The 13,434-nt window shown below is 36.6% G+C and overlaps 1 protein-coding gene across 2 annotated transcripts; it reads right to left on the reverse strand.

The window, feature by feature from the left end:
* Positions 1–240: 240 nt before the first annotated feature.
* Positions 241–13,314, reverse strand: UBLCP1 (ubiquitin like domain containing CTD phosphatase 1). 2 transcript variants are annotated; one of them, XM_026063337.1, is made up of 12 exons: positions 12,525–13,314; positions 10,799–10,992; positions 10,312–10,403; positions 9,818–9,903; positions 9,618–9,733; positions 8,421–8,519; positions 7,404–7,441; positions 4,744–4,842; positions 4,160–4,276; positions 2,644–2,771; positions 2,176–2,297; positions 1,185–1,274 (listed from the first exon to the last, which is right to left on the reverse strand). In XM_026063337.1, exons 2-11 carry the CDS (start codon positions 10,950–10,952, stop codon positions 2,186–2,188), a joined length of 1,041 nt encoding a protein of 346 aa, XP_025919122.1. In that variant the 5' UTR covers positions 10,953–10,992; positions 12,525–13,314; the 3' UTR covers positions 1,185–1,274; positions 2,176–2,185. The 2 variants fall into 2 exon arrangements, with proteins under 2 accessions (XP_025919124.1, XP_025919122.1); XM_026063339.1 differs by lacking the exon at positions 2,176–2,297 and having other exon boundaries at positions 241–1,274; positions 12,525–13,304.
* Positions 13,315–13,434: the final 120 nt, after the last annotated feature.

Consider the following 13,434-nt stretch of genomic DNA (forward strand, 5'->3'; position numbering starts at 1 on the left):
AGCCCATTTGTGTCTACTGTCTTGACATTCTGACACTTGCTATCGAGGTTCCCTTCCAAGGCAGCTAGGTGCTTCAGTATTCAACACCACTGCCCTAATCTGCAGTAGCACATACCAGTCTCTTTCTTTAACTAATACAAAATCAGCATCTAGGGAATTTAAAAAAAAAAAAAAATCAAAATTAAGTTTATCGATAGCTTCTCTATTATGCAAATCAGATATTTAAAACAACACAGGACGCAAATTACGAAAAAGGCATTTATTATTTACACAACTGCTATAGTTCCTTAAGAACAATATATCCCATTTTTATTTGAAAGGGTCAGTCTTCTTTCAAATACATGAACTGCATAATGCACAACTGTCGGTAATGCCAAACAGCAGTCACATCACACTTCTATAGTGCAGGCATAAGCAGCGCAAGTAAATGATATTTTAAGAACAGTATGGCTGAATATTGTATTTAGACACAGTGTTTGCACTTTGACAAGATTTAGCTAGAAGAGAACAAGGGTTTTTGTTCATGCTTTGTTAGGAATATGACTTTCCCATCTGAGGTTTAAACCCTTTATCTGACATAAAAAGAATTTTTCTTTTTCAGGTAGACTGCTTTTCACTTACCAAGTAAGAGTAGATTTCTCTCCCTCAAACTTCAGTCCTTTGTTTTCCAGTAAACACTGCTTTATAGTACAAGTTCTGACATTGGGGTAAATTGGCCACAGAGGTGGTATTTTTCCATCTTACCGTCTTGCACAGAGAAACACTGACATACTAATACATACCAAACTTAGACAACTTGTAATTTATAGACTTAAATACTGGAATGGGAGAGGGAGACTGTTTCTAAAGATGGAGGGAAGAGAGGGCTCATACAATTCATACACTGCCAAGGCTGGCTCCTTACTCAACTTTTTTGGTCTAAATATTTTTTTTCTAGTTTCAGAATGATTTTGGTCTTTAAAGGTTATGGTTGTATTTCGGTAGCAAAGGAGAGGAAAGTATTTTAAGTAGTAACACCAGAACTGAATGCAAGAAAAAGTAACTGACTTGTTTCTCCCACTTTGAGCTTATTGCTGTGATCTTTTTAAAAAAACCCACAACCAACCAACTGGAAGACCAAGTATAGCAGTCATTCTGGCATTGGATCCAGTGTCCAGCACTATTATATTCTAGCGTAAAAGCAAGGAAAAGTCCAATGATCTTAGTTATGTTCCCTTCAATTCAGTGCCACACAATTTTACTAGCGTTATTGTCCTTGCTTCTTTGAAAGATACCTGAAAGAAATAAAAACACAGTTTTAAACAAAAAAGAGGTAAGCACAAATATATAATACTTTTTATAAGCCTAACGTATGAATCTACTTTCTTTTCTCAATAGCAAGTCCTTTATTAATAGACAAAAATCAGGACTATGATCAATAGTATTTATGATTTTGCTATTTCATTTCAACATTCTTTCAATTCCATGATAGGTTATTTTACAGTCATTCAAGGTCATGTTTAATTAAACTGTATTACTATTATTTTTTTTTAAGGGGGAAGCAAATGCAAACATGTTTGATTCTAAGAGGTTGAAAATTACATCAGTTGAAAATAAGCTATTATATACTTTAAGTTAAAAATGCTTGTTAAATATGGGACCCCTTCAAACAAATTTAAGACTAATGAACAGTCATTCAGTAAAATATGAACAGTCCTCTACTAGTTTCTTTAGAGAATCTGAGTTACTCTAAAAATGCTTGCTCTCTGATCTTGCAGTTCTCCTACCACTACAGCCAGAGCAATTTGGCTATGTGGTGACATTGAAGTCTCTGTAAATACTACAAAAAAAATTCCAACCAATTTAGCTGATACTGTGAAACATCCAGTACATTTCACTTCTAAAATTTGGTGTTTGTCCCTCTAATCAGAAAAAAGAAAAAGAAAATTATATCAAGTTTGCAAGGCTGTTCTTTTAAGCACTGAATGAATGTTTTTCTGGTAGCTTATTGCACACAGTTATTCCACATTTAGTGAAACTTTGGGCCATTGTAGTGAAACTTCGGGGCATTGCATAAAATCATGAGGATGAATTTGGGCCAAGCACTTTAACCAACCATTCTCTAGTAAGAATTAGGATGCCTTAACTGGTGCCCTAAGCATTTGGAAAACACATATACATAACACAATAACTTACATTTCAGAGTCTATGAATACTGTAATACCACACAACTTGGACAGCGCCTGAGAACCACACTGTACCACCAAATCTCGGGAATAACAACTGGAAAAGCTGCATCGTCACAAAGGACTTGAGATCTACAAAGTTAGGCCATCAGTTTAGGAGTGGGAAAAGAAAGATTTCCAGGGACAAGGTTCCTTCAAAAATTCTTTTCCCTTTAAGAAGCATAATTGCTCTAGTGAAAACAAATGCTGATCATTAACTCTGAGGAAATTGCATGGAAAAAGGGGTCCATACTGTCAAAATCCTAACTTTTTAGGGAAGTAGCCTAAATACCATAGCCTTAAATTCTACTCAAATTAAAGGATCTTCATAACTGGAAGTGATGCTTATTTGCTTAGTTGTTTCTGGTCTCTCCAGAGACCAGARGCTCAAAGTAGGGCCAGGGATACAAGGAAGAAATAATTTTGACTTTGTTCTTACCTTTCCCAATGTTTGTGATTCAGCTCCAAAAAGTCATCTAATTTTGCTATTTCTTTGAGGTATTGAGTGAGCTTTAGAAGCTCCTTGTCTTTATCCCGATTTAAATGTGCTTTCATAAAAGGTCTTATCTATATAAAATAAATAAATTGGGTATAAGTATTTGCTTAAAGAAAAATTCTTCCAATTCTCTAATATTTACCACCTAATTAAAACATATTTTTAGTACTATTCAAAGTTATAACTTCTCTTAGGTAAGAGAAAGGAAAACCTTCCTCCCTTAGTAGCCACCTCCAATTTGTCTTGTTATTAATGTAATCTGGACTATAGGGTTTTTGCCCTGTATGCCCACCAGGAAGAAATTTATCCTGTTAGTCTTGCAGTTCTTCAAACTTTCCCTTCCCAGCCAGGCAGAATGACAAACTAATCTGCAATAGACTGTCACATTTTCTAATTTCAGAGATGATTGTATTACAGGAGACATGAGGGGTTTTCAGCTCTCCTTAATGAGTTGTGTGGCCTCACTGGAGCCAGATGCTTTTTTTCAACAAAAAGCATTCCACTACAATCATAGCTTCAGTGACAAAAGAGATGTCAGAAATAAAGCTTATCTGACAATTGCTTTAACCGTGGAATACATTATACCTGTGCCTTGTTTTAGCCATTCAACATTCTTGCCTGCAGCTCTGTTCATGTTTTGACAAACATCGTTGAGATCTGAGCTAGAGGGAGCTCTCTGGGCAATCCTCTCCCAGAAAGATTTTTGATATTCCTTTGATGCTTATAACAGTGTACAGTTCTGATTAATATCATCTTGTCAGATCTCACCAATTGCTGTTTTCTTTAAATCATGGATATCTTCAAACAAACAACATCTTGTATCGCGGCATTTGCAAACAATTCTTTTTTAAGAATTTTTTGGAGGTTCTTTTAATACTGTATTGCTGCACTGTAAGCTATCACTAGAAATTTAAGTTGCATGCAGCTTATTCAGAGCACCAGTGATGAGGAGTTTTGGAACAGGAACCAGCTGATAATTTTATAAAATGAAATATTTGCTGTTCTGCAGTCAAAATGGCTCCAAATATTAATTATTTTCCAGGAGCAGAATGCCTGCTATTACATCTGCATGCTAACATAAAGTACAGCAGCTTGATATTTGACTTGTTTTCTGAATATAACCACTCTTGAGATTGTACATCACCTGTCTTAATGGAACATGTCAGTAATGCCCAACCTGATTACGTTTTGCAAGTGGAATTTAAGCAGAAATAATAATTTCAATGATTTCAGCAGTCTCTTGAAAGCTCACTTAATAGTGAATCAAAGTATTTAATAGTGAATCAAACATTTTCTATTGCTTTTACAAAAGCACTGTTAGAGAAATGTTAGCCCAGACAAATAGCAATTTAACTAAAAATTAAAACATGCATCTTCACTGATAAAGAACTGCCTTTCTTTAAGATACAGCAAAAAGTATGAGAAAAGCAGTAATAAATGAAAATTTAGTTAAAATTACCTTGAGTCCATTTTGTGGATTCATTAGGAAGTTTCGGCCAATATCATCAAACATAATAGTATTTTTTTTGCTGTAATATTCTGAAAATTTTCCCCAGATAACACCAAGAGGCTTCACCTGCAAAAATGATGCATACAAGGTACCTGAGGTAAATCAGACTTACAGATTATATGCAGGAGATGAAAATATCACTCTATAGGAACTTGAATGGAAGCTTGAATGGACCCTTGAATTCTTTTGCTGAAAAATTAGCAGGCAGTTGGGCTTTAATAAGAGAAGAGATATTTAATGGTATAGTATGCTAAATACTCCCAACCTAAAGAAAATCTATCTGTCTGGCACTACATTTTCTTGCAACAGTCTTATCTATTATTTGATTTGAAAGCAGTGTTATTCAAATGAGCTACTGAAATTAAAACATTAAACATTAATAGAGGATTTCAGTAGAAGAAAAAAAATCTATGCTTCAGAGATTCTTACAGCTTTCTTGCATGAAACTCCAGCAAAACTTTAAGTATTTCAAGAGGGTTTGATAACATGTCTGTTGAAAGTAAAAAAAAGACCAGGAAAACAATAGTACTTACATCTATTAGTCCTCTTCTAGGAGTGTGCACTGTTATCATGGCAGCACTGTCCAACATGAAGGTTATCTTGTAGTTGGCATTGGTACTCACTCCTAGCTCCTGCATCACAAAGACTAATCATTAAAGCTTCAGTTTATGACAGTTTTACTGCTGTGCAATTGGAACAAGATTGTAACACGTTGTTTGAGGATGAATAGAGACATACTAAAAGTAGGTATCTGTTGTTTTATCCAAGGAGAATCATAAAAGTGCACCATTCTAACAAGAGGAGAAAAGCAGAGAGGAATTTATTTTTGCATTGTCTACTGTTAGAAACTCAACAACGGATGTCAGCACAAAATCAAAGCAACTTTGCAGAAGAGGCAAAATACAGACAGCTCTTGGCCATATCTTCATGCACAACCTTTCACAAGTTCTACAGGTCTCAGAACTTTGCTCTATAACAAGGATAGCACGTGTGTGTGTTCTGCTATTTGTTCATTTCAGTAACATGCAGTAAATCACAGCCTGCTCAAATACACAATAAAAGTTTGCTGTTCCCCTTTTCTCCCGAACATGTCCAAGATAGCCAATGACAGAAATCAGGAGACTGTCAGTCTGCATTTTAAAGATTTGATCGCTCCTAAAATAAAGACTGCAAGGGAAAACCATCACTTTTAAAAAAGAATCTTTGACTAGATGAGAAGAAATCATTTCCATTTCAAATCCTTTCTAAAGCTGAAGAGTAACAGTAAAATCTGCTGACAATTTATAATACATTTTATATTGCTGACTTAATTCTGGTGCATGCAACAGCAATAATATTCAAAACTACATAACAAAGAGAAAGTATCCATTGCAACAGCTTTCTTGCAGATATCTAGCCACACTTAAATGATTTGCTTTTATATGCAAATGAAAAGTGCTAGCTATCTGGGACAGTGTCCTGTTATACTGAAAAAACTACTTGTTCTAGACCATCCGAATTTTGGGCGTAAGTAGATGGTAAATCAAAGATTAAACGTGGTTATCTGATATTGCCTCTTCTTCACACTGTTTCTGCTTTTGTAGATTTAAACAAAAACTTGAATGCCAACTATTGCTGGAATCACTGTTCCCAGATGAAAAACGAAACCTGCAGAGGTAAGCGCTCCTGTGTGGTCAGTTTAAGGAGAAGTAGCAGTTGTAATCTACTGGTAGGAATCCCAAGTGATCAAGATATAGGACCAGGCACAGAAAGGTTGTGATTCAGCAGCATATGAAAGGGCTTGGGTGACCCAAAAGGTGGGAAGATGACCTAGAAAAGTGGAAAAGTGACCAGTGCAAGAGAAAGCAAAGTTTGGAACAATTGCTTTCTGCTAGGTAAAATCCTAGGGCTGCAGACCGTGGTACAGAGAATCCGCAAAAGATTCTTTGTAGCGAAACAAAGGATTTGGCTTGCAATATGGTAAATCCCACATGCAAAGTTTGATGCTTGCATATATATTCTAGGGACTGAGACAAAGCCAAAGGAAGGTTAATGATTACTTTTGCAGACTTATTTCATCACACTCACACTTACCTTTATCTGCTACAGGGCTTTTGTTTACAGCCAGAGAACTAACCACACAAGCAACAGCCACAAGCTCTTTCAAGAATATTTTAGTAATATGCTCATTTTAGATTGAAATCATGGTTTTGTACTACAGAATCTAGTTTTATTTTTTTTTCTAGATGTAGCAGACTTGATTCAAAGACAGACATAACATACAGAGTTGTGCTACTGCTACAGAAGTTATGTTTACAGGTCTTAATAGTGTTTTATTTGCAAGGAACTCCATTTCATAGCTCTGATCAAAGGTTTTCATTTCAGAGATCAATATGAAGGATTTTTGTTTAGAAAAACTGTAGCAAATAACTCTTTTGAGCAAAATAAAATTGGAAATTGTTCTTTGCTCTGTTTAAAAACTGAAAAAAATGATTAGTCTGTAACAAAGAGAGTGGAAATTAAAAAGTCTGAATTTAAAAAAGTTTTCCCTGAAAAGAAGAGGAAACTGTTCTGATTTTTAGGCATAAAAAAAACCCCTCACAAACCAAACATACCGTAATTTTTAGTAAGCTCATTAGCTTTGCATTTAAGCCTGGCTGTAAATATGTTTATCACTAGGTCAGCTGTGCAAAACTGGCTAGTTGCCTCATTTAGGTATGGAAGGAACCAGGACTGAAAGAAGAGCTCTTACGGATGTTTTAATAAGGCAGAGGAAGCAACAGAGGCACACAGCTGCAAGAGGTACAAGATAAATATGAAAGGGGCTTCCTCTTGCTAACCTACTCCTGCATGCCACATTTATCCACTCCTTTAAAAAAAATGGTATTACACATAACACTATAATTAGAGGTAAAACATGAAAGCAACAGTGAAGGCCGCAGTGACTAATCTAGTTCAGCAAGTACCACCTAGTGTTTAGTTGTGCTAAATTTAGGACCCACTGCTGTGATAGTTTGTGTGGAATTCTAAAATTAGATTTAATCTAGTTTTGTGACAAAAATATGTTAAATGTATATAGACACTTTAGAAAACTCAGATTTTGATTTACATGAGCTCCCCAGTTGCTAATCCTCTCTACAGTGCTGAACATAGGAGCAACTATATGAACAGTTAGCCAGACTAGAAATAAATGAGTATTTTCAAAACAACTTACTTTCATTTTAGCTTCAATCCACTTCATATTAGTAGCAGCTGAAACAAAAGGGAGAAAACAAAGGTTTTAAAAATAAAAAAAGGCCCAAAACCTGTTCACTTAACTTCTCCAATTTGTACACAAACTTTCATTTCAGAAAGATCCATTCTCATTACAGCTTCAGGTCACTGCCTTTAAACTATTCTGCCTTTGTGGAGGTTTATTTTTATTTGGAAAAGCTTACTTTTTAAATGAATACATACACTAAGCACTGCATACGTTCAAAACTGTTTTCTAGATCAGCTGTTACTGAACTACAACCTGCAGGGTGATAGGAAGTGGACTACATCTGGTCTGTGGAACTATATTGACTTTACAGGATTTTTAACTGGAAGCACTGGTAAGAATACATAAGGCCCGCAAGGGACAAAATGTCAACATTGCCCATTGATCTAAGAATTTGTGAAACTATTGTTCAAGACTATAAAAATCAAATTTTGTGATACAATTTTAACATAGTTTAAAACCTGTCTTGCTCTCCAGCTGTTGGACAGGAAGTGAAACAGCATGTTAAAGCAAACAATCTACCATTCCCGTAGACAGAAGAGTTCCGTTCATTTCCAGTTTCCCTTTGCGACAGCAGTTCACTACTTATTGTCTAGACAGAGAATATTTGTAAAGATATCTATCAAGCAATGTTTGAATATTGATTATATAATTTCGTTACTGCAAGTGTTTGTTTATTTCTACAAACTAACACTCTGTAAAGGGATGCTGAGCTTTATACTGTGATTAGATCCATTCAGGTGAACAATATGTGGGGGGTTTTTTCCCCCACATAAGAATTACTGTTTTTCCAAAGTAGCTCTAATAGCTGTGTGAGAACATTTCTGGTGAATGTGTTACAGCCAAACATTAAGGCATTTTTTTCAGATCTTGTGATTCACACTAAAAAGCAATATAAGTACTTCTAGCCTGGCGTCTCCATTCTGAATGACAACTTGCAGTAAAGTCTTAAGTGTTGTGTATAGTACTTACACCAAATTACAATATCATAATCCTCATAGGCAGATGTCAGGAATTCATGAAGATATGGCCTCATTAGTTCTACCCCAGTTTCAGCACACGATCTATGGTCTGCAAAGACGATGAGAAATTCATCATTAAGTTTAGGATGTTTAGTCTGACTTTCTTACCAGAGACCTAGAGAGTTTTACCAGGGTAGCACTGGAGCACTCTGAAGTAATGAACAAATTCACCCTCCTGCATGCTCACTGCATAGCAAACTAGCATTCCCATTTTAAAAAGTGGAGAGAAACAGCAGAGGGAACATTAACTTGTTGATTCATGTAGGTTTTGGAGGCTTAGCTAATAATTAAATCAGGGAGAGCTGTGTGTCTAAATATCTTTGAGCAGCCAGGCCAAATATGCACCTTAACAAATCTGTAACAGCCCAGACATAAAAGAGATTCCTGCAAATCTAGTCCAGTTCATCTTGTGAACATCAAGCTTATTTCAGACACATAAACATTGCCTGTTCCAATTAGAAAACTGCTGCCAATGAAACGCCATTAGAAGGAGACCTCTAAATAAAAGTTTTTAACTCAGTCATTAACAGGTGGAATTTTGATAAACAAATCTCATCAAAAAAGAGAAATAAGGAAAAAGAAGGACACAAACTATTAGTTACTGTTTATAATCAAGCTGTCATGACACACCTATATCCCAGGACAATGAAGTCAGAAGGAAAGTTCTGGCTTCCAAGAAAACCAATCTGACAGAATTTTCAGGTGAAACATGATTTCATGCATGTCTAGTAACTCTCTGAAAATATAATTTGAAGCTACCCTCCCACTCCCCAAAAGAGGAATCAGTCATGTATGGATGGAGATCATTATTTTACAACAATGAAGTCATTGCTGGCACCCTGATGTCCAAGACACAGGTTGGTCAAAAAAAAAGGTTATTTGGATAAAGTGCTAAATTATTTCTTTTTTGCATTTTTGTGTAGAAAGTAAAGAACTGCTGCTTTAAAATCAAGAGTGTGCAACCTTTGCAAGGCACAATACTTTTTAAAATATCAACAGAAGATCCCAAAATTACCAAGTAGATGTTGAGCAGTACTGCACAAGCCAAAGTTACTGAAGTAGATTTGTAAAGCAAAATCAAGAAACATCAATTGGTAAATAGATTGACCTCTTAAACGAACAAAAACAGTGTTGCATAAAATCTCACCAAATAGTGTATAATCAACATCTAGCACCAGCAGCTTTTTTCCTTCCCTTGGAGGATTCAGAATTTCCACTTTGTATTCTTTAACTCTGCGTGAAATTTTTAGTAGATTTTCTTCCCTAACAGAGCAAAAAGTTATAGTTAATTAAAATGTATGCTGTACATTCAATAACAGGACTATTTTAATGGATAAAACTGCTAACCTATTTTCTACTTCAACAACTTCTTCTTCAATATCAAAATCATTAACAACATCATCATTGTCAGGGGGTGGCCCAAGAACGTCTTCCTAGAGGAATGATAATAAAAGATAACTAAGATCATTAAAGCAAAATAATACTGGATATCAAGATTCTGTTACCGCGCATTACAGAAAAACAATGGCATTATTTAACTTAAGTGATTTTCACTTCATACTGGAGTAACTAGCAAGAGATACTGAGGAAAGTTGAGATTCGAGAAGTTAGCAAGAATATCACAGTAATAGACTTATACTTTAAGCTCAGAACAATACGGGAGTTTAATGTATACAAATTATGCGGAACAGCTTACTTTACATAAAAAATGACACCAATAGAAATCTACTGTGCTACTATTTTTACAACGATTACTGGAATATTCTCAACTTAAAATCATAGTGAGGAGACGTACAACCTTTTTCTTCCTATTTTTTAAGTTAACAAGTAAAAATATTTACCAAACTTTCTTCACGAGTGCCCATCATCATGATTTTAGTATTTGGTTTTAACTTGAGAGCTCCAAGCTTAACATCATCATCTGCAGGTTTGCCTACAATGCAAGCAGAGATTTTTCCTTATTAGAGATATTTTAGAAAACTGTCAATATAATACATTTTGTTCTTATTTGAAATAAGCTACCCATCAAACACGAGAATTCACAAGCTGTATTACCCTCCTCCTCCATATACAGATACAGTGCTTGTTTCACTAACAGCAATTTAACTTTTTTTAATGTGCGTTTGCAGCACTTTCACACTGGCCATTAAAAAAGTGACCATATTGATGTATCAATAATAAGCAACATCCAGTGACGCACAAAATGTCTATGTTCATCCAAACGCTAGGTCTGGGAGGTAGATGCCTTATTGGTATACACATCCTGACTAGGGTTAGAGGATGTTCTTCCTTAAACATCCACAAAAAACAATAAATCTGAATAATTACCCTTCATCTTAAGTCCAAGTAGCTTTTGACGCTCCGGTAACACTCCAGTAAGGCCTTTAAGAGACTGCTTCAGATCCAACACTGTGTCCTCTTCTGATAGGGAGGTTATCGTATACTCCTGTCCACCCCATTTTATTATAAGAGAGAGAGACATCCTTGAATCATATGTTCCGTATTATATTCTGAAAAATCTGCTGGAGGAGGAATAGAAAATGATCACGTAAGGAAGAAAAAGGAGAATTAAATGCTCTTCTCGGAAGACAAACTATACTGTCTATTTGAAGTATTTTAAAAATGTTATTGAACTGAACATCACATGGTTGTTCACTTTGCATGAACAGATGCTAAACACGTTGACAAAGTATTGAAACTAAGGGAGAAAGAACAGTATTAAAACTAGGGCTCCAAGTTCCGCTTCATTGTATTTAGCAATGTCACATTCACCGCTTGCTCCAGCATATGCTCATTTGCTGTGTGTTCTGAGCAGGTACAGCCTGTTCACTGCACAATCAGCACCCAAGCAGAGTACTGCAGTATCATAAAAGTCATTTCAAATCTCAGAAACGTCCTCTGCAATAATCAGGCAACTGAACCAATCAGTGATAACTTTACACACGTAGTTACAAAACAGCAAATATAAAATACCACCACCAAACAGAAAAAAACATTTCTGAATCAACAGTTCAATTCAAGCATTAGTTTTCTCTACTCACTGTCACTAAGATCTGTGCAATACCTGCAGTAATACACACCCCAGGCCACGTCTCGCCATACCAGTATCAAAGTAGGAGTTTGAGAACAAAGCCAAAATACACACCTACACAATGCAATTACACTGTAAGAACTGCACATTTGTTGCAGTGCTGACAACCATAATTACACTATCTTCAATTTACACAGCATCATTTACATGAACTGTATTTACAGTTTAGATTTGCATCAAACACAGCAGAGAAGCAGGATTTTTAGCTGTACATGGAAGGGAAAAGAACATGTTTTTCCATTAAAGTTTGGAAGCAGAGAATCAAGGAGGCAGAGAGGTAAGAAAAGTCTCTTCCACATTATCAGGAAATGCAGAAAAGGCCTCTGTATCACTAATGGTGAGACTGTCTTCAAAAAAATGATGTTTGAAAAAAATAGAAAGCAGATCTATGCAAAAATGATCCACTTTCAGGAGATGTATTATACCAAGAAATACAGGTATAGCAATTTTGAATTAGAGCCTGAGAAATGTCAGAATCAAAAAATCTGATTCTGCTCCCTCTCCAGCATCATATTCTCAGAGATTACCTACTCTCAGCCAAAATACTTCTCATTTATACTGTATTAGGAATGATCAAGTAATTACTCAGGCATTTCTACCATGAAACAGAGAGATGAGAAATAGAGAACTAGATACAATCTGCTTGCTGAATACACCAAAAGCCACGTGTCCTCGTTATTCCATCTGAGAGCCCTGACCACAAGCTGAAAACTGATAGTCCTGAACAACAAAAAGCCTATTTTTTTTTCAAGTAACCAGAACTAGATAGGTACCTAATATCATCCTGTGAAAAGGACCATGAGGAAAGGTTATTGTCTATATTACAGAAGTGCTGAGAGATCTAACTGAGTTTAAGGCTGTATAGTAGCAAGCAATGGAGCAATGGCCATAAAGCTTAGACTAAATTTACAAAAAGAAGAGCTTATTGTCTCCTTTCTTACCTGTACCCATATACTGACTTACCCAAAGTCATTCTGCAAGAAAATGGATGAGGCAAGAATTGTAAGAAAACTTCTTAGTTCTCTGTCGAGTGCTAAATTACAAAGATCATCACTCCTAACTTAAGCATTTGAGTCATCGTCTGTTCTTAAAACACTTGAGCTATCATCTATTCTTACTGAGTTACAATCTTGTCAAGATGAAAATTATCAGAAACACTAGATAGAAATAAATGACCGTTATTCAATCACAAAACACTACAGGGACTGAGCGTAGATACCAGAATCACTGTCTAAAGTAAAACAGATTAGGACCAAAGAGCAAGTAGCAAGATTTTTCGACATTTCTACCATCCAGCTGGTCAGCATGTGGAATTGAAACTTAGGGACATGAGGTTTGCTCTACTCAATTACACTTTTGGAGCTCTTAAAAGCTCCTGGCCCACCAAAGGTCTACAATGACAGGCTGAAAAAAATCACTGAGACAGAGAATTTTGTTCAAGCTGTGTTGCTGTAGCTACATCGTTGCATCACACCACTTTTCTCGGAATATTAAAGAGAGATCCACGTCTCTAAGCTCCTAGATATTTCACTGTGCGACAGTGTAATTATTTCCTTTAAAAAAAAAAACAAAAAACAGGAAAAGCTGCGTAGAAGGCGCTTTCCGCTGCACTTCAGGGGTGACGGAGGAATCGGGTGTCAGACCAAAGGCTGCTGCGAGCAAACCAGCATGGGAAGCGCCTCCCGGGGCAGCAGCAACAGGCAGAGATCGTGCCCCCTCCCAGCGCTGCTGTGCCGGCCGCGCTCGGCCGGGAGCCGCCAGCCCCGCAGGCGTTACGGTGAGCGCGGACGGGCCCCGGGGCCGCCCCAGGCCGAGACGCACCGCGCTGCCCCGGCGATCGCGGGCACGCCGCCGCCGCCGCCGCTGCCACCCC

This window comes from Apteryx rowi, unplaced genomic scaffold, assembly GCF_003343035.1.
Source record: "Apteryx rowi isolate R43461 unplaced genomic scaffold, aptRow1 scaffold_2, whole genome shotgun sequence".
NCBI lineage: Eukaryota > Metazoa > Chordata > Aves > Apterygiformes > Apterygidae > Apteryx > Apteryx rowi.